Source organism: Coregonus lavaretus (assembly GCF_964263955.1).
Source record: "Coregonus lavaretus genome assembly, chromosome: 12".
In the NCBI taxonomy this organism is placed as follows: Eukaryota; Metazoa; Chordata; class Actinopteri; order Salmoniformes; family Salmonidae; genus Coregonus; species Coregonus lavaretus.
Window position 1 is genome coordinate 19,015,358 of NC_139999.1, and position 20,523 is coordinate 19,035,880.

Sequence of the window (20,523 nt, forward strand, 5' to 3'; positions counted from 1 at the left end):
ACTATGTTACTAATCTAGAGGAACAGAAAGTATAACACAGTTTTATGAGCTCTCCATTGCTAGCTTCCCTCTTACCTGACCTTCCCCTTGAACATACAACACCTCAATAATGACAAACAGGGGTTAAGAATTACTCAGCCAATCAGATATGCCAATTAAGTAACCAATTGATCAGCCATTTAAAAAAAAAAAGAGTAGTATACACAGAGCTGTTTCTCTGTAACCTTTCACATATTGTTTCGCATAACATTGATGAATTGGATAACATTAGTAATGCCTTTTGGTCATCAAATAGCCCTGATCATGCGGTTCTGACACTATAATGGAATAAAGGAACAATGGTGCAATCACGTGGGTCATCCTTTTTTATTGCTATAGGAAATATTTTTTACCCACACACAACAATCCGACAAAATACATACATGCAATGATACAAATACCTTTTAATTTCCCTCTACATATGTTTTAGCAATTTTTTTGCATAGGCGTTGCACAGAAATGTGCATGCCACTGACAGTTTTGCCATAGCCACACACTATCAAGCCTACAAACATCTTCATTCTCTTGTCATATACAGTACAGATTCAAAAGTAATTTTTAGCTGCCAGTGAACAGGTGACAATTCCGAGTAACAAGCTTAGTGTTTTGTATCATATGGTGTAGATAGGATTCATTTGGGAAATACCTTCATTTACACAAGAGTGAACTCTGCAAAATGTGTTTGAATTATGACTTTATTTCGCTGGAAATCTGCTGCCAATCAATTTATGTTGCATTTGTGAAGGTGTCTGAGCATGTCTGTCTGTGTGTGTGTGTGTGTGTGTGTATGGTGTGAGCAGATTAAAGGTTCCTGTTGCTCTTGTGTTAAAAGTGCTCCCTGGTGCTGGGTGTTCAGTGGCTGAAGTTGCGGTGGCCTGGCTGTTGGAGGTAGGTGGTGCGCGTGCGTGAGGAGTGGCGTTGAGCTCGCTGGCGGACACAGTTCTGCCGCTGGATGCAGCTCCGTGTGAGGTGGCGGCGGTCCACCCGGGTCTGAGCCCTCTGGACACGGGCAACCTGTGTGACCTTAGCCAGCTGTCCAGCCATGGACACTGATCCACGAATGATCCGGCTGGGGCTGGTGGCGCCTCTTTGGACTGGGACCTCTGGTTCTGACATCCTGCAGAGAAACACATGCTTGTAAGCCCACAAATGCACACCCACAACTGTTCACATATACACGCAGACACTGAAACATTTGGAATCAGTGGCAGAACACGGATATTGTCAAATGCTTTGACAACTTCCTGTGTCAAACGCACAAAAGTATTTCTCTCACCTGACGCCAGTTTCTGAGATGGGTTCAGTCTCCTCAGTGACAGGTGGGTTGGAGGGACATCTGTAGATAGACGTGTTGGCACACTCCACTACCTGCTCCTCCAATGGGTTCACTTCATTGACAGCTTCTGTAGAGCAACAAGAGAGCCAGCGTTATCCATATTTCGTCCAGCAGAGCACACCGATCCACAGTATGTAGCTACAGTTCAACCACTACTTCCTGTGAGATACTGACCTTGATGGTTGATCAGAAGCCACCCTTCCTCAAGCATTTCTGCAGGGTTGGATGTCCTCTGGTCTGTAGGGATGTCCTCATCTCTTCCAAAAAACAGACTAGTGAGCCTTCGGAACATGACTGGGTTCTGTTCTGTGTGGCGGTTGCTAAGGAAGTGTTGCCTCGGACTCTGGGTCACAGACTTGGTTGTGATTTGGTGTTATGAGGCGGTTGCTAAGGAAGTGTTGCCTCGGACTCTGGGTCACAGACTTGGTTGTGATTTGGTGTTATGAGGTCGTTGCCTGTGTTCTCTTTCTTGTCCTTTCCTCTCCTTTCTTTGGCAGGAAATTCAGACTTAGCAGCAGAGGCTTTGGGTGTCTAAATACTTCTCACAAAGACCTGGTTGATCTGGAGGTGAGAAAAACATTGTCATAAAGTCTGGGTCCCATAACTCAAACCTGCTGTAACAACATTGTCTTATTCTTGTCATTTTGCATCCTTGGACCTTTTTGAAAATAATGGTAATTATTAATCAATCCCCCAGTGATGAATTAGGAGTGATTTCTGGACCCCACACATCCATACTGGCCCATGTTGATTAATGCAACCCAAGGTCAGCTGACCATGGTGGTCATTGATTGGCCAATGAGGCCTTTATGAATATAAGGGCCTGAATAACCAGTATCCCCTGCAGCGCTCCATTGTCAGATCCCATCTGCTATTAAACCTACAGGGGAGGGGCTACGCTATACTCTGCAGCATATAGTTTCAACCTCATAGCATCCTCTCAATGCAATGGCTCTCAGCATAGGACACATTTTTTAATGTTATTTTTCTGATACAGCTGTTTGTTGGCAAACGGCTATATTTGCCGGTCTCTGAATTTGCTTTTGTCATGCACACAGGGAATCCCTCCACCCCAAGCAGAGAAAGCATGGTTGCTTATGATAAACCACATTCAGCTTATGAGAACCGTTTTGGGATAGATAAGCGAGCAGATTTGCAGATCTAGGGGCATGAGGCCCATGGCTGCAGAGTTCACTGTGGTATTATGTGCTCACCTTGTATTCTCTTCATAACCACTGACCTAGAATCCTAACAAACGGCAGGATCCTTTTAGATACAGTAAGTGAAACAAGTATTTGATCCCCTGCTGATTTTGTACGTTTGCCCACTGACAAAGAAATGATCAGTCTATAATTTTAATGGTAGGTTTATTTGAACAGTGAGAGACAGAATAACAACAACAAAAAATCCAGAAAAACGCATGTCAAAAATGTTATAAATTGATTTGCTTTTTAATGAGGGAAATAAGTATTTGACCCCTCTGCAAAACATGACTTAGTACTTGGTGGCAAAACCCTTGTTGGCAATCACAGAGGTCAGATGTTTCTTGTAGTTGGCCACCAGGTTTGCACACATCTCAGGAGGGATTTTGTCCCACTCCTCTTTGCAGATCTTCTCCAAGTCATTAAGGTTTCGAGGCTGACGTTTGGCAACTCCCTCCACAGATTTTCTATGGGATTAAGGTCTGGAGACTGGCTAGGCCACTCCAGGACCTTAATGTGCTTCTTCTTGAGCCACTCCTTTGTTGCCTTGGCCGTGTGTTTTGGGTCATTGTCACGCTGGAATACCCATCCACGACCCATTTTCAATGCCCTGGCCGAGGGAAGGAGGTTCTCACCCAAGATTTGACGGTACATGGCCCCGTCCATCGTCCCGTTGATGCGGTGAAGTTGTCCTGTCCCCTTAGCAGAAAAACACCCCCAAAGCATAATGTTTCCACCTCCATGTTTGACGGTGGGGATGGTGTTCTTGGGGTCATAGGTAGCATTCCTCCTCATCCAAACACGGCGAGTTGAGTTGATGCCAAAGAGCTCCATTTTGGTCTCATCTGACCACAACACTTGCACCCAGTTCTCCTCTGAATCATTCAGATGTTCATTGGCAAACTTCAGACGGGCATGTATATGTGCTTTCTTGAGCAGGGGGACCTTGCGGGCGCTGAAGGATTTCAGTCCTTCACGGCATAGTGTGTTACCAATTGTTTTCTTGGTGACTATGGTCCCAGCTGCCTTGAGATCATTGACAAGATCCTCCCGTGTAGTTCTGTGCTGATTCCTCACCATTCTCATGATCATTGCAACTCCACGAGGTGAGATCTTGCATGGAGCCCCAGGCCGAGGGAGATTGACAGTTATTTTTTTTCTTCCATTTGCGAATAATCGCACCAACTGTTGTCACCTTCTCACCAAGCTGCTTGGCGATGTTCTTGTAGCCCATTCCAGCTTTGTGTAGGTCTACAATCTTGTCCCTGACATCCTTGGAGAGCTCTTTGGTCTTGGCCATGGTGGAGAGTTTGGAATCTGATTGATTGATTGCTTCTGTGGACAGGTGTATTTTATACAGGTAACAAGATGAGATTAGGAGCACTCCCTTTAAGCGTGTGCTCCTAATCTCAGCTCGATACCTGTATAAAAGACACCTGGGAGCCAGAAATCTTTCTGATTGAGAGGGGTCAAATACCTATTTCCCTCATTAAAATCAAAGCAATTTATAACATTTTTGATATGCGTTTTTCTGGATTTTGTTGTTGTTATTCTGTCTCTCACTATTCAAATAAACCTACCATTAAAATTATAGACTGATCATTTCTTTGTCAGTGGGCAAACGTACAATATCAGCAGGGGATCAAATACTTTTTTCCCTCACTGTAGCACCATTCCATTCTACATTCAAAGTACCTAGTGACACACGCATAATCAAAGTCCTTATGAACTGTATGGACTTGGAAATCTAATCTGCAAGACTGAGGAGAAATGGGGTGATGAGGACAGTTGATATTCAGGCATTCTACCACAGATCAGTGTCCTATGGACTTGATGCTGGCAGCTACCAATGATGTATATAAACCCTGAATTGCTGATGCTATGTATTGGCCAATGAGAGGCTTTAAAGCTACCGGTCGGCCATATTGGCACTCCTCAGAAGAAGCAGTCACAGACAGAATGGGAAACCCAGACACGCCACAGGGGCTATAAAGCTGAAGCATCTGTTTAAAGCGTTTTCTCACTACCAAATATGGTAATGAGGAAGTCCAGTCGCGGGTAGTGGGAGAGGATAGAGGAGTATTTCTGTCTGTAATCAAGCCCTTTTGTGGAGAAAAAAATCATTCTGATTGGCTGGGCCTGGCTCCCCAGTGGGTGCCCTCCCAGGCCCACCCATGGCTGCACCAGTCATGTGAAATCCATACATTAGGGCCTAATGAATTCATTTCAATTGACTGATTTCCTTATATGAACTGTAACTCAGTAAAATCTTTGAAATTGTTGCATTCATATTTTTGGTCAGTATATTTTCGAAAATTATACTTAATAATAAATATTCAAAAACATGTTCCTTTATTTGTATGTTTAATTCACATAATATCATTTAAAATTATGCATTAAGGTGTCTGTAATAGAATAAACGTGGCAAAAACAAATGTAGACACTAATAAATTCATTTTTATAGCTTTCAAACTATTTTTTACGACGAAGGGGGAGTACCAAGATGGAGGCGTGGTGGCTCCAAAACAGCGCCCCGTTAGTCATCTAGTGTATATATATATATATCATTGGCAGCTACACAGCTGAGCAAATATGCGGCCTATGGCAGTGGCTTGACAAAAACAAAACATCGTCCCTGAATGCGTCAGATGTGTATGCAACTGACATCATTATTCAAAACCTAAACAACAGCTTGAGCAGAGTGGACGAGGGACGAGGCTGGGATACCACTGAAAGACTAAATAAACCATTTCACGATGACAAAGAAAACCTGAACGTTAGCCTTATATCAACAGAGAAAGAACTGAAATTAATAACTGGATATGAAAGCTAGGCTATAGCCTACTCCTTTGGTGCAAGTGACATAACACCAAAGTCTGGTCTGAAATTGGGGCAGTTGCAATGACAGCCAGCGGTAGTTCAGCATCGAAAGACTGGATAATAATAGAACATCATTAAATATGTCTATCTCCTTTTTGGAAAGACGCCCCTCTTGCATTCATGTTAGAGCTGGCCTAGAGGCAAATAAAACGTACCTATATTCGTAGAATATATCCCAGTTTGAGTAGGACATTCTGTTAACCCCAAAAGTGTATTTGAAGAGATTTTGTAACCGATTCCTTAATTAATGCGTTTTCCTTTGATGAGGCATCGGTTTATAACTGCAACTCTGCACAATTTTTCCAAAGATTTGCATCTGTTCTTGATTCCCTGTCTGGTCTTTGCAACTGTTTCTTTCCAAATGTAATCAAAACAGCTGATCGAGATATCACAGCAACGGTAGCACCACCTCTTCCCCCTCCTATTCGAGGTTTACAACCAATCACGCAGTTAAAAAAGATGCGCGTCTGCCCCTCATTTTGTGCAGACCTACAATGGCTTATTGTCCCTTTATGTTAAAAGACTTGCATTTGCAGCAGTGTTGTCTAGGCTTGAGGTGATTACCTTCAATAAAAATAGTTTGTTAAATTAACAGTTATTATTAGTGATAAAATACTCACACCAACACCTCTGCAAAAGGACCAGCAGCAACCTTTGAAGGCTCTCTCTGTCGTCCACTCACGAGTCTAATACATTTTTTATTAGGCCTATGCATCTAGATTAGCCCTATTATTGCATAAGTACTTACGTATTTTCATTATTAGGCTATATTCACCTTTTTCAAAACGTCATAATTAGAATAATTTGTCAACATTCTTGGTTATTTAAGTATTTCTCAATTTCTTTCAAGAATTCTCATACATAGTAAACATAATCCCTTTACCCATTGAAAAGTTCTAAAGCTATGGTAGGCCGCGCGATGTATCGAATTGATGATAGTTATAAAGAGTGTTACAAAGTATACAACCAACAATGTATTCAATTCCCTTTCGCGCACTTGATTTGACACAGTGAGGGGGAGGGGATCAAACGGTTGTGGGACTGGGACAGGGTATCCTACTGTAGCTTTCCAGACTAGGGCGGGATCTAATTTGAAAGTCGCATTTACAAGCCAGTGAAGACCTCGCCCCTCCACTCTCGATTTCAGAGAGAGAGAAACGATGTGTGCGTTCGTAAATTCCCTCTGGCTATCTACTCCGATTTCAGAGCACTCGACTGAGTGTGCAAGAGCGCAGATTAACTGAGAAATTTACACCCTTGAATATGACCAGTGTCATTAAATGTCTGCAGAAACACGTAATAACATTGCTATAGTCACCAAGGCTTTCGATAAAATGAAAACAGCCTAACCAGCTCTGCTAGTGCAGGTAAAATGGTCAGAGTGAGGTGTTCTCTCATTTGTGTCTGGAAGTAGCTAGCCAACTTTAGCCAGTTAGCTTGGGTGCCTGCCTTTGTGAGCCAGAAAACTTGGATCAACCCTACTTACTCCTTGGCCAGAGCTTCCAGTGTGCACTCTGAACGCTCAGAGAACGAAAAGCTCTGAATTTATGAAAGGACAATCTGATAAAGCTCCGAATTTACCAAAGCCCAGAACGCACTCTGAGCGCACTCAGGCACTCCAGAGTGGATTTGCGAACACACCCTATGTAGATGTCAGATAGGTGCTGTGTCAATAGATGAGGGGATATGGAGGCCTGATGGCCCGTTTGTGTTAGCTGAACTCATATTCGTTTTTTATATAGGCCTATATAAATATTTGATATTGTTTCCATATCCATTGCATTGGGATTTGGTCAACTGTTTCCATGATTACAGTTAGGTGCTAGTATGCTACTTACACAGTCAGCAGTATTTTAAACAAAAATAGTTCCTCAACCAAATACACTCGTATGTAGGTATGTAGTTCTGCAGCAACTCTGTCAATTGGTGTCACTGTTTTTCTTTCACTTTGTCACAGCAAAGTCTGGGTGACTTTCTCATTAGCCACACACACACACACCAGTGGCGGTCGGTGCCATTTAAGATGAGGGAGGATTATTTTATTTTTTAATGAGCATGGCCTGATTTCTACTACAGCATATTGGATGACTGTCATTCATATTCCATTCACCCAGCTCAATGTAACATCTATAGGTTTAGGCTACTACATGATACTTGAGTTTTCCCTATACCCATCATGCGGTTGCTACAACCTAGTCTATAAATTAAAGTTTACAAAGTAAACAGGTCGAGAGAAATTTGAGTAATTAAGGTGACAGACATTGACACATTCAATACAGCTTTGCACACTCTTGCCTGCATCGAGCTGATCTAGGATGTAATCCTTAGTCCAACAGTTGCAAACAAGAGTTTCTATTGGACAAATTCAGGTATGTTTATCCCCGTTTCGTTCCATTTGCTTTCGTTTAAGAAAAGTTTTTCAACAGAATCGGTGGAATGAATACAACCCTGATAACACGCAAACACAGTTCACTTTCATTGCAGCTACATACAAACAGCATGATCCCTTTGATAATTTTATAATTCCTTCTCGCATCTACGCGTTCTCCTCCTCTCACTTTTTCCCTTCGCTTGTGGGCGGACTTTAGTTCACAACAGGTGTCTGTGACCAGGCGAAAAAACCTTCAAACTGCTAACTGCTACACACAGCCTACATTTGTTGTCACCATATTAGCTAACGTCATAGTCAACATAGCTACTAGAACTAACGCATTAGTAAACCCGCTACAATCATGCAGTACAGTGTACAGTCAGCAAGCAGTTTAGCAGTTACACCGGCGGGCCCCAGTGGCAATAAATTAATAAAACCAAAAGCTTACCTTGACTTGGAAGAGTTCCAGTGTTGGATAGCCAGCTAGCTAACATAGCATCCCTCTCTGTTTGAGCCGGGTGTTTGAGTAGGCTAACTAGCTAGCTGCATTCGCTAGCTAAGTAAGTGAAAGTGAAAAAAAATACAACAAAATATAGCTAGCGCTCTCTCTCTCTTGCTTCTCCTTAATCTTTGAAGAAATTAATTTGTTCAAAACTGTTCAACTATTGTCTTTCTCTCTCTTTGTGTCAACTACTCACCACTTTTTATGCACTGCAGTGCTAGCTAGCTGTACCTTATGCTTTCAGTACTAAATTAATTATCTGATCCTTTGATTAGGTGGACAACATGTCAGTTAATGCTGCAAGAGCTCTGATAGGTTGGAGGACGTGGAAGTTGTCATAATTACTGTGTAAGTCTATGGAAGGGGGTGAGAACCACGAGCCTCCTAGGTTTTGTATTGATGCCAATGTACCCAGAGAAGGACAGAAACTAGCTGTTCTCTGGCCACACCATGGTGCTACCATACAGAGTGCGGTTGAGGCTACTGTAGATCTTAATTGCAAAACAGTGTGTTTTAATATGTTATTTGGTGACGTGAATATATTTAGCATAGTTTTATCTAAAATGGATAACTTTTTTAATGTTTCACTATTTATATTTTTATGAAATTCACTGAGCAGGGTTTGGTCCTCCCCTTCCTCCTCTGAGGAGCCTCCACTGTGTCACACACACACACACACACACACACACACACACACACACACACAGGGCCGGATTAAGAAATCATAGGCCCAGGGGCTTAGTTTTTTTCTCCTCCAGGCACACCATAATTTTCTGTAAACAAATCTGTGCACCAAGATGCAATTCGATGCGTGGTAAATGTACTGTTGAAGAAAAAGCCCATTTATAATAAAGCCATAATAACGTTTGCCATGTGGTATAGGCTACAGTTGAGCAGAGGCGTTTTTAGGATTTCCACACATGGGGATGTATTTTTTGCTGGGTTTGATTTTATTTTTTGCCTTTTAAAAAAGCATTTCATGCAACTCTAAGTCACTTACATGACAGAAGAAATTAAACTGAATTTTGTTTTATACCACACAAATGATCGACATGAGTGGCTACTCTGACTGACAAACGGAGATCAATTCAATTCAAACAAACAATAGCCCAGGCCAATGAAGTGACACATAGATTGTACAATATTAGGAGGAAATATATATACAGTATATACATAGACAGTACCAGTCAAAAGTTTGGACACACCTACTCATTCCAGGGTTTTTCTTTATTTTTACTATTTTCTACATTGTAGAATAATAGTGAAATCACCAAAACCATGAAAGAACACATATGGAATCGTGTAGTAACCAAAAAAGTGTTAAACAAATCAAAATATATGTTTTATTTGAGATTCTTCAAAGTAGCCACCATTTGCCTTGATGACAGCTTTGCACACTCTTGGCATTCTCTCAACCAGCTTCATGAGGTAGTCACCTGGAATGCATTTCAATTAACAGGTGTGCCTTGTGGAATTTCTTTGAGCCAATCAGTTGTGTTGTGACAATGTAGGGTTGGTATACAGAAGATAGCCCTATTTGGTAAAAGACCAAGTCCATATTATGGCAAGAACAGCTCAAATAAGCAAAGAGAAACGACAGTCCATCATTACTTTAAGACATGAAGGTCAGTCAATCCGGAAAATGTCAAGTGCAGTCGCAAAAACCATCAAGCGCTATGATGAAACTGGCTCTCATGAGGACCGCCACAGGAAAGGAAGACCCAGAGTTACCTCTGCTGCAGAGGATAAGTTCATTAGAGTTACCAGCCTCTGAAATTGCAGCGCAAATAAATGCTTCACAGAGTTCAAGTAACAGACACATCTCAACATCTACTGTTCAGAGGAGACTGTGTGAATCAGGCCTTCATGGTCGAATTGCTGCAAAGAAACCACTACTAAAGGACACCAATAATAATAAGAGACTTGCTTGGGCCAAGAAACACAAGCAATGGACATTAGACCGGTCGAAATCTGTCCTTTGGTCTGATGAGTCCAAATTTGAGATTTTTGGTTCCAACCGCTGTGTCTTTGTGAGACGCAGAGTAGGTGAACGGATGATCTCCGCATGTGTGGTTCCCACCGTGAAGCATGGAGGAGGAGGTGTGATGGTGCTTTGCTGGTGACACTGTCAGTGATTTATTTAGAATTCAAGGCACACTTAACCAGCATGGCTAACACAACATTCTGCAGCGATACGCCATCCCATCTGGTTTGTGCTTACATTTTACATTTTAGTCATTTAGCAGACGCTCTTATCCAGAGTGACTTACATTTAGTGAGTGCATACATTTTTCATACTGGCCCCCCTTGTGAAACGAACCCACAACCCTGGCGTTGCAAGCGCTATGCTCTACCAACTGAGCTACAGGGGACTATCATTAGTGGGACTATCATTTGTTTTTCAACAGGACAATGACCCAACACACCTCCAGGATGTGTAAGGGCTATTTGACCAAGAAGGAGAGTAATGAAGTGCTGCATCAGATGACCTGGCCTCCACAATCACCCGACCTCAACCCAATTGAGATGGTTTGGGATGAGTCGGACCGCAGAGTGAAGGAAAAGCAGCCAACAAGTGCTCAGCATATGTGGGAAATCCATCAAGACTGTTGGAAAAATATTCCAGGTGAAGCTGGTTGAGAGAATGCCAAGAGTGTGCAAAGCTGTCATCAAGGCAAAGGGTGGCTACTTTGAAGAATCTCAAATATAAAATATATTTTGATTTGTTTTACACTTTTTTGGTTACTACATGATTCCATATGTGTTATTTCATAGTTTTGATATCTTCACTATTATTCTACAATGTAGAAAGTAGTAAAAATAAAGAAAAACCCTTGAATGAGTAGGTGTGTCCAAACTTTTGACTTATACTGTATATCATAGGGTACAGTAGGCTACTAAATATAATTTCCAGTGGCACACTGACCTAATGATGAAGAGGAAGCCATAGGCTACTCGTGGTGATGGCCGGTGCGCTCGTGCCAATAGCCTATCTCAAGATGAGCTAAAAACAGTGCTGCTGTTAGCAAAAAATTAGGAGTTGTTGATAACCATTTTTTGGTTCTACAGACAGATTAATCTTCTCTTTTCAGCAGTAGGCATTTGCTTTCCAAGCTGTACGTTTTTCCCACGATTGTATTTTGAAATCTGCTAAAGGCAAACTGACAACAGCAACCAACCAGAGAAATATAATCCACTGATGGTAATTCCCATTCAAGTCAGGACTGGCATCCATTGCTAGTCTACCCATGTGTTTAACAGTCAAATTGCCACTGTAAGAGGTTACAAAACCCTTCTATGGATTTTATGTCCATGGCCACAACCCAACAAACTGTAGACTATTATTTGGCATGCATGCTGCCCAAACTGCAGTCTTCCCGACTGTAGGTATACCGGTAACTGCCAAAATAAAGGAAACACTTGAGTAAACCCGGGATACAAAGTATATGTTCTGGTGTGAGATGCATTTTCCTGCCATGGTTTAGGTCCACTTGTAGAATCTATGCCCAGGCGTATTGAAGCTGTTCTGGCAGCTTGTGGTGGCCAACACCCTTTTAAGACACTTTATGTTGGTTTTTCCTTTTTTGGCAGATGTGCTCGTGATAACTCTTAATCCACAGTTATTTTTTATGAACTATTTATACTCTGTGACAAAATTATTCTATTTGGTGTATGTTGAACATTGAGAGCGGGCTCCTGTGGTTGGATAAACAATTATTATAATACAACAAAATAACAGCCATAGGGGGCCCAGCCCCTGACTCACACAATTGACCAGTCACATTTATTTATTATGCAGTTTATTGTTTAATTTTTTATTAATCAGTTATCCAATCAAGGCAGAGCCCCCCAGTTACCCACGTGGGCCCCCTACCTCCTCTCCTCCCCCATCTGATGATTAGCAGAGCGACAGCAGCAGGCTGTCTACACTCATTGAGAGCAGGCTCCTGAGTCCTCCTGTGGTTGGTGGTTGCAGTAAAAAAAATACAAAATACATACTACATATATAATATATACAGCACATATTTCCTTTATAAAAAATGTGTAAAAAATATGTTTTTTTGTGTGGTTTTTTTGGCTTCCTCTTGGGCCTCTCACAGGCCTGGGCCCAGGAGCTTCAGCCCTGGTAAGCCTCTGCATTAAACCGGCCCTGCACACACACACATACACACAGGGGATTTTAGGGTGATTGTCAAGGTCATAAGGATAAAATAAACGTAGGCCTACGTCTTGGTATCCTTTTGGATAACATGACATTTAGCAGCCTCTTGTGCATCCCTACAAGGAGGCAGCACCCAGCAGTGTCCCTGGCTGTGCAGAGAGCAGGTGCCAAGGACAAGCCATGCCTTTACTAAGTAAACACTGTAATACCAGGGACCCCCCCTCTGTCTCTCTTTCCCTCTCACACCTGCAATCTTTTTTATTTTTTTATTTTTTACAAACAAAATATTATGTAATGTTTCTTCTTGACTGAGCTTAAAATATATTTTTATACAATAGGCCTATTGTTTGAAAAGTATATAGGCTTTATGCAGACGTTGCACTGGTACACAACATTTTGTTTCATTTAGCTTCCCCCCCCCCCGACTTTGTCCTGGTTTATTTCACATTTATGTAGCAGAACTCATAGCATAGGCCTACTACAGGGTGATGCCTCTGTGACACATTCTCCCTAACTCATCCATTGAGTTCCATACCGAATAGGCTACTTTCAAAAGCAAATCACAGGCACAAAGATGATGTAGTACGGAAGTCCAGATATACGAGAAAATTCTCTGGTGATCTTGACAAAACAAGGGACATTTTACTTTTATTCATATGTCCTCTCTGGACTTCCATAGAGCTGTCCTTCAGCACCACAATATTTTGCTCACCATTTGTGGCTGAAATTACAAATAGACTGCAGCCTTCATGAAATGTTGGAGTATTTAGAAACCTCAACATGTGATTCACTTCATCCGTTTTACTAGTTTTATTTTTCTGTACTGCTTGTTAATTGTTGTTTGTGACTGTGTTTTTGCTGCTATTGACAGGCCAACCTCCCTGTAAAAACTATGAAAGAGATTAAAATACACTTTTATTGGTAGTCTGGTAAACTTTCACTGGTAGTCTGCCACCACAGACCTCAATGTTAACTTTTCTTGCACTGTACATTCCACATTCCACATTCAATCCATTTCAAAATGTCTTTAAATTTGAATTGTATTGGAGCCAAAACTGGAAGCCATCTATAACTGACAGACATAATGCAATTTCTGCCTGGGTTAATCTCTAATCAAAATAAAAACGAATGTACTGATCAACCCTGGGCTCTGCAGCCTATCATCAGTACTGCCACTCCTATTTATAGTTTATATCTTGATCTCCACACAACAACTTTTGTTATGTTGTGATCACAATTTTTTTATTTTTTATTGATCCAGACAAAACTAGGGATTTTCTTTATTTATTCATATGTCCTCTCTGGACTTCTGTAGTGGACTTCTATACCAGGCTGCTTATCTGTAATTCTGACTTGAAAATTGTTCATGATAAATGGGTTGCATGGCCAATGCAAATGATGGAAATTAACTGCATTTCATTGATTTCAAACTTCTCTACTTCTGCAGGTGACTCATTGCCAACCACTCTTCGAAAAATGTGTGACATAGAGCCATCTTGTGTATACTTATCGAACTGAAACCTGCTGCTCTCGAACTTGTTTCACCTACTATTTCTGCCCAAAAGGTGGCGCCATGACATACCAGGAGTAACCAAGGTACTGGTGGCAACTGTAAATCAGACCTATTTTCCTCAACCTGGTCTCAGAGCATTTCGTATTATTCTGTACGTAAATCCTAGATAATATTCTTAGTATGATATGTTACGTTTGGTATGGTTACATAAGACAGGTGGTTACTTTGGAACTACTTAGCATGTTAGCTAACCCTTCCCCTAACCCTAACCTTAACCCTTTTAGCTAACCCTTCACCTAACCCTAACCTTAACCCTTTTTGCTAACCCTTCCCTAACCCTAACCCTTTAACCTAACTCCTAAACTTAACCCTAACCTGAACCCTAAACCCTCAACCTAATTCCTAGCCACCTAGCTAGAATTCATAACATATCATACGTTCTGCAAATTCGTAACATATTGTACGTTTTGCGAAATCGTAACATATAACACATTTTCCAAATTTGTTACATATTGTATGTTTTGCAAATTTCAGATTTACTGAAAGAATAATACGAAATACTCTTGACACCAGGTTGATTTTTCTTTACATAATAAGTGTTTGCCAAGTATTAGTCACACAATACTTAAACTATTTATCGTATCTGAATAAGGGGTCCTTTATCCAAATGTTGCACGTTGATCAATCTGAACAAAACAATAATAAAGTACAGTCGCGCCCTATGTGGCCTAATCAGTTGGACTGTAGGCCAGTGGACCTATGCGCCTATTGATAGAATCGACATACACAGTAGTTAAACTATCATTCTCCTGTTTCAGACATACTGGCGTCTTAAAGAACAATCATTATTGTCTTGAAGTCGAATAAATGAGCTGTTTAGTGATCTGACACGTTTGCGCAATTGTCTCCATGCACGTCTCCAAATGGGTCAATTTGTTTATGGTAAGCGCGCTTTTGCCCTCAAGTGTCAAATTTGCGTAATCGGAATGGTCAAAACTATTGCATTGATGTGTGTTGTCTGCAGGTCAATTTGATAGATGGCCATTGTTATCGCTTTTGGGGCACATGTTTTTGTTTAGGAATGGGTTAGCGAGTGTCCCTTCCTGCGCTCATACGGAGGTGGGGTGTGCCCTCAGGGCGAGCACACCCCCATTGCTTGTGTCAGAGTATTTCAGCAGAAGAGAGAGCAGCATTTTAGAGACAGTCACACAATGGTCCACAGCTGAACAAGTTCAGACAAACTGGTGGACTATACGTTTCAGAAATATTTTATTATTTCTATATGCCGCTATTCTCATGTGGATCTAAGTCTTAAGACGTCTGTCTATTTCCAAAGTTTGAACCAGTTGATATTTTGCGCACACATATCGCAAAGTGGAAAAATGCCTCGGTCTTTCTTGGTCAAAAAGTATTTCGCCAACAAAAAACCCAACTACAGTGAACTGGAGTGTCAAAATGGTGAGTAGCTTAACTTTATTTATTCATTGTATGAAGTTGAATGCATTACATAAATGCATAACACATTACAGAATAGGAGCCACCTGTTTTATTTATTAGTGTTCCTTACAATAAACCTCTGGGAATGTTTTTTTTTTTACATGATCATAAGTGTTGCCTCAACAAACCTTCTCCATGTTGGCAACCTTTACAAATGATACTCTCTCTGTTTTCAAGTTTTCCATTATAAAAGTTCCCCCTAAACTGCACAGAGCTACCATTCATGTTTCTACCCCATGTAAATATGTGGGAGGAAATGGCCCATGAAATCTCAGCTTTGCTGAAACCTCATTTTTTTTTGGTGTAAAATGCTCTGTAGAAACTTGACAGGGCAATTGTTGCTTTACAAGTTGAAATTATGTGGCCTATCCAAACTTCATCATATTTTTTTATTTATTGTGTTGTGTCGTTCCAGTTACATGAATCATATGTACATGATGAAAACATATTTAGTATCTGACAACTGTGCTGTAAATGTACCTCTGTATTCTAAACCTCTTCCTCATCCCTCAGCCACCTCACTGGAGAGGTACCCACTAGCTGAGCTTCCAGCAGGGGACAACAACTCAGCTACCACCTGTTACACAACGGGACTGGTATGGGACGTGAGCTTTCTTCCAGCCCTCTACGTCCCCACATCCCCCACTGATGCCTCCCCCACCCCTGGGCCCCTGGACCTAAGCTCCCCCTCCAGCCTCAGCAGCAGTGCCAGTAGCAGTGGGGAGGAGGACGAGGGGCGCACCTCTGACCCCCCCAGCCCCGAACCCACAGACACCTACCACCCCCCTCAGCGCCCCAAACGCACCAGCACCAAGAGTCATGGGGCCCCGAATGAGGACGAGAGAGTGGCCCCAGTCACTGCAGCAAGGCCAGCCTTCTTCTGCAAGCACTGCCCTAAAGAGTACACCAGCCTGGGGGCTCTGAAGATGCACATCCGCTCACACACGCTACCCTGTGTCTGCCCCACCTGCGGGAAAGCCTTCTCCAGGCCCTGGCTGCTGCGCGGCCACATTCGCACACACACTGGTAAGAACTCCTACACTTGCCATTTGGTATGACTTTGGTGGAAGGGAGGATTGGTTACTCAGTTGATTGGATCATCATTACATTGTAGTGGTAGACATGAGCACATGAGGAAGTCCTGTGGGCTCATTGGTCATTGATCACTCATAGAGTACCACAGTATGAGTCATAATACCCATAAAACCTAGCGGTCAAACAGGGAAATAGTTCCAATAGTTTTTCCACCATTGATTTTTCCCTAGGGAATTTTATAAACACTTAAAATAAGGGCTGTGTTTCGTGTAGGCTTACCCTGGCGTGACGTTTTTATAACCATGTAAATCTCTCTCGGACAAGGTGACTTTTATCAATATATTCACCTCTGTTTACCCCCCAAAAATGAAATGCTAATTAGCTGATAATGTGGCTATCATAAAGAACTACAAATGCCATGATGATCTGGACGAGACTGCGAAGTTGAGGAAAAGGTTAGAATCTCTGGATTAACTATCTAATGTTAACTAAATGTAGTAATTAATAAATTGGCTACATTTCTTTTAATGTACCTATTAGCAAAGCTGCCAGCTAGAGATGACGTGCAGGAGCTTGCAGGGATTTGTACTCTTGCATGATGTCTACTTTGTTGCTAATTAGCATTTTCAAATCTGAGAGCCGAATATATTGATAAAAGTCACCTTGTCCGAGAAAGATTTAGATGGTTATCAAAACATCATGCCAGGGTAAGCCTACACGAAACACAGCCCATATTTTAAGTGTTTCTAAAATCCCCAATGGGAAAAATGAATGGTGGAAAAATGGTTGGAACCATTTCCCTGTTTGACCTCTAGGTTTTATGGGTATTATGACACCTCCACTCTGGGGCTCTATTGTGACTCTACCTTACTGTAACATTGATTTACTGAGAATGATTTTATCATTGGCTACTGTGTGAGAGAACAGAATGCTGGATTATCTTTTGATGAAGGGGACAAAGAGCGTAAGGAAGCGCTCAGCTATCAAACTGGCCACTTACTACCAGCAACAACTTGAAAGTAGTAATCTAATTTGGCACTGATTTAATCATGTTAATTCAAGTGTGGTCGTGATTCACCCAGCTTGACACCAGGTTCATCAATACCCTTTAAATGAGCTGTGAGGGTGATTCACTAAGGTGTTAATGAACCACTCTGCTGAGCCCGAGACAGCCAAATTGATATAATTGTGTGGGGGAGAAAAGTTTGCACTTTATTGCTGTTCAAAGCCAAGGTTCACAGACCCTGTCTCATACACAGACACAGGCTTAAAGGCTCGGACACAACAATAGCGTTTGCGGGCCGAGAGTACTTAGCACCTGTGAACAGAGTGCCTGCTGTGTCTATCTTCATGTAGAATTGTGCGAAAATGTTGTCAGTCAGACGTCCATCAGCAGATGGTCCCTAAAACACACCACGCAGACGAACAGCAGATCAACATTCGGTGCGGTGTGTGTGGTCCTTAAAGTCACAGTTAGTGTCATGCATCTCTAACCCATGCTCCTCCTACCATCTCCTCCTCCTTAGGTGAACGCCCATTCTCCTGCCAACACTGTAACCGTGCCTTTGCTGACCGCTCCAACCTGCGGGCGCACCTGCAGACCCACGCTGAGGTGAAGAAGTACCAGTGTGGTGTGTGTTCCCGTACCTTCAGCCGCATGTCCCTCCTCCAGAAACACAGTGCAGCCAGCTGCTGCTCCTCCTCCACAGCGTGAGCAGGAATGAGCCAGGCAGTTATCCCCAGAGAGACCTCAGGGTGGTGGGGGCATCTACAGACCCATACCATCAGCAAGACCAGAGGAGCCTGAACCAATTTACCAACAGAGACCATGGATCCACCATTTACTAGTAGGAGAGGAAGTTGACCCTGGCTCATATCTCTTTGAATGCAACTTCCATAGCCATCTCAGTTTCTCTGTTTCAAACACATTTAAAGAAAGAAGATGAACACATTTTTCAAACTCCTCCCATTGCAAGCCAAATCTGGTAGATGTTCTGAACTCTGTAATCCTGCCATTCTCCCAGTCCCAACATTGTTTTTCCTCATATATATTGTGGACTCATGGGGGTTAGTGTGCCGGTGTACTTTTGAGTCTATCCCAGCCTCGGTGTTGGCCAGGCCAGCTCAGGATAATCATGGCCTAGACACAGACACAGCTGCTGAGAGATGTAGGGGTGTGTGGGTGGGATACATCTCTCAGCATGACACACACACACACACACACACACACACACACACACACACACACACACACACACACACACACACACACACACACACACACACACACACACAGCTGTCCCTGGTAGAGTGGTGTAGATAGACACGGTGCTAACAGGTGCTCTGGCCCTGACCTCTACTGGGTCGATAACAGGTGACTTCCACCGCCCCCAGAAAGAGGAAGTATGTCATCATCACAAAGAGGATGGAGTCCGTTGGTCCCTTTGTATGCTTTTGTCTCCAGTGGGTTCGTCTTAAGCCGTTATTTTGACCACACCAAGCCCCACTGTAATCTGATGTGTTTCCTAGATAGGATAAAGCCATTTGTTTCTGTCATTATTCCTCATGGAAGCTCTGCTCCTTCAATGTTGTTTTAATTCCTGAATGAAAATCTAAGCCATGCACTCCAGGTTACCACAGTGTTAAATATTCCCATTGTTCTCGACAATGGTAGAGAGAACCACCGTTTTTGTAAGATATAAACTTATTTTATGAATTGTATTATTTCTAAACCAAAGATGTGCCGTGCCTTCTTACCTCATCTGGTAGTTGTTGTTTAAAAAAAAATCTTGACTAAGTGTATTAATATTATGCATCAAACACTCAGAACTGGGGGAACGAGGGGACCAAACAGCATGTCTCATAGAGGCACGGTTTGATGGATCAAAAAAATCCTAAACCCTATATGGTGGCTTTTTACAGTGCAATGTTCAGATTGTATGTAGTCTTATTTCAATGTTTTACTGTGTTTGTGTGTCTTTCACTTCCATTTCAAATATTTCATAGCTGATGGATTTGCATTCAATAAAGTAATTTATGTTTGAAAAAAAGTGTTGTTACTTTTACTGTTAATTAGGATATGGCTCTCTTTCAGCAACTGTAAATGTAGTGTGTTGGTAGTGGATGGGCAGTTTGAATTGGACATTGTGATATTTTAGAGAGAGGCAGGTGTGCAGGTGAACACACTGAGTGATGGACAGGGACAACTGCATGCACCTGCTCAATGTCTCCACCTGCCACCCACCTCCTGCAGCCAATGTTTAAACACTGTGCACAAATGTGTGAAAGAGAGAGTAGATTTGTTGGCCAACATTAATCTTATTTAACCTTGTTCCAGGTCTGTATTTCCTTGTTTGAGGGAGTTAAGGCTCGTACTCTGTAGCCCAGACAGTGAGTCAGAGTCTGTGTAGCCAGGAGAGTCCAAGTTCCCATGGTTCTCTGAGTGATCAGGTCTGGTCACAGAGCAGTGAGGGTGCGTGGGCCGTGGCAGAGGATGAGGTAAGCTGTTCCACTCAGCCTCTCTGTCAGCTGGAGCAGCTAGCCACATGCTTCTTCAACTCCTAATTTCCCTCCCATTCAGGGAAATATTAACCGAGCTGGAGATAAGACTTCTGTTGTCGGTTTTGGTCTGTTTAGTGAATCACATGACACACGCTAACCACTGGGTCTGGGTAGTTGTTAGAAAGAAGAGCTCTAGACGTTTTGTCATACAGCTGTGTGCTAACAAAGAGTCCTATATGGAGTGAGTGGTTGTGAGAGGTCTGGAAGTTGGATTTATGGTTCTGAGTCATTTGGTTGTTACCATTGCACCTTTGACCTGGATGTTTGTCACTACTTCCTCCGAAGCTGCCTCCTCTCCTTGTTCGGGCAGGCTTCGGCGTTCATCGTCACCGGCCTGCTAGCCACTGCCGCTCCATATCTCATCATTCCATTTGTTTTGTCTTGTCTATTACACACACCTGGTTCATATCCCCTCATTAGTACGT

The 20,523-nt window shown here is 42.3% G+C and overlaps 2 protein-coding genes across 2 annotated transcripts; one reads left to right on the forward strand and one right to left on the reverse strand.

The window, feature by feature from the left end:
• Window positions 1-344: 344 nt before the first annotated feature.
• LOC311138931 (uncharacterized protein) lies at window positions 345-1,667 on the reverse strand (the record flags this gene model as incomplete). Its single annotated transcript, XM_084173745.1, has 3 exons — window positions 345-1,156; window positions 1,316-1,442; window positions 1,550-1,667. 3 exons carry the CDS (start codon window positions 1,665-1,667, stop codon window positions 892-894), a joined length of 510 nt encoding a protein of 169 aa, XP_084029871.1. The 3' UTR covers window positions 345-891.
• A 13,514-nt stretch (window positions 1,668-15,181) lies between these two features.
• Window positions 15,182-19,580, forward strand: snai1a (snail family zinc finger 1a). The gene is made up of 3 exons (XM_084172649.1): window positions 15,182-15,463; window positions 16,016-16,528; window positions 18,064-19,580. The coding sequence occupies exons 1-3, from the start codon at window positions 15,388-15,390 to the stop codon at window positions 18,249-18,251; spliced, it is 777 nt and encodes a 258-aa protein (XP_084028775.1). The 5' UTR covers window positions 15,182-15,387; the 3' UTR covers window positions 18,252-19,580.
• Window positions 19,581-20,523: the final 943 nt, after the last annotated feature.

Bases quoted from the DNA above. Each gene is read 5' to 3' on its own strand.
- snai1a (XM_084172649.1), top strand. From the start codon at position 15,388: ATGCCTCGGTCTTTCTTGGTCAAAAAGTATTTCGCCAACAAAAAACCC. The intron at 15,464-16,015 runs GTGAGTAGCTTA...CTCATCCCTCAG, and splicing joins TGAACTGGAGTGTCAAAATG to CCACCTCACTGGAGAGGTAC. The intron at 16,529-18,063 runs GTAAGAACTCCT...CCTCCTCCTTAG, and splicing joins CCACATTCGCACACACACTG to GTGAACGCCCATTCTCCTGC.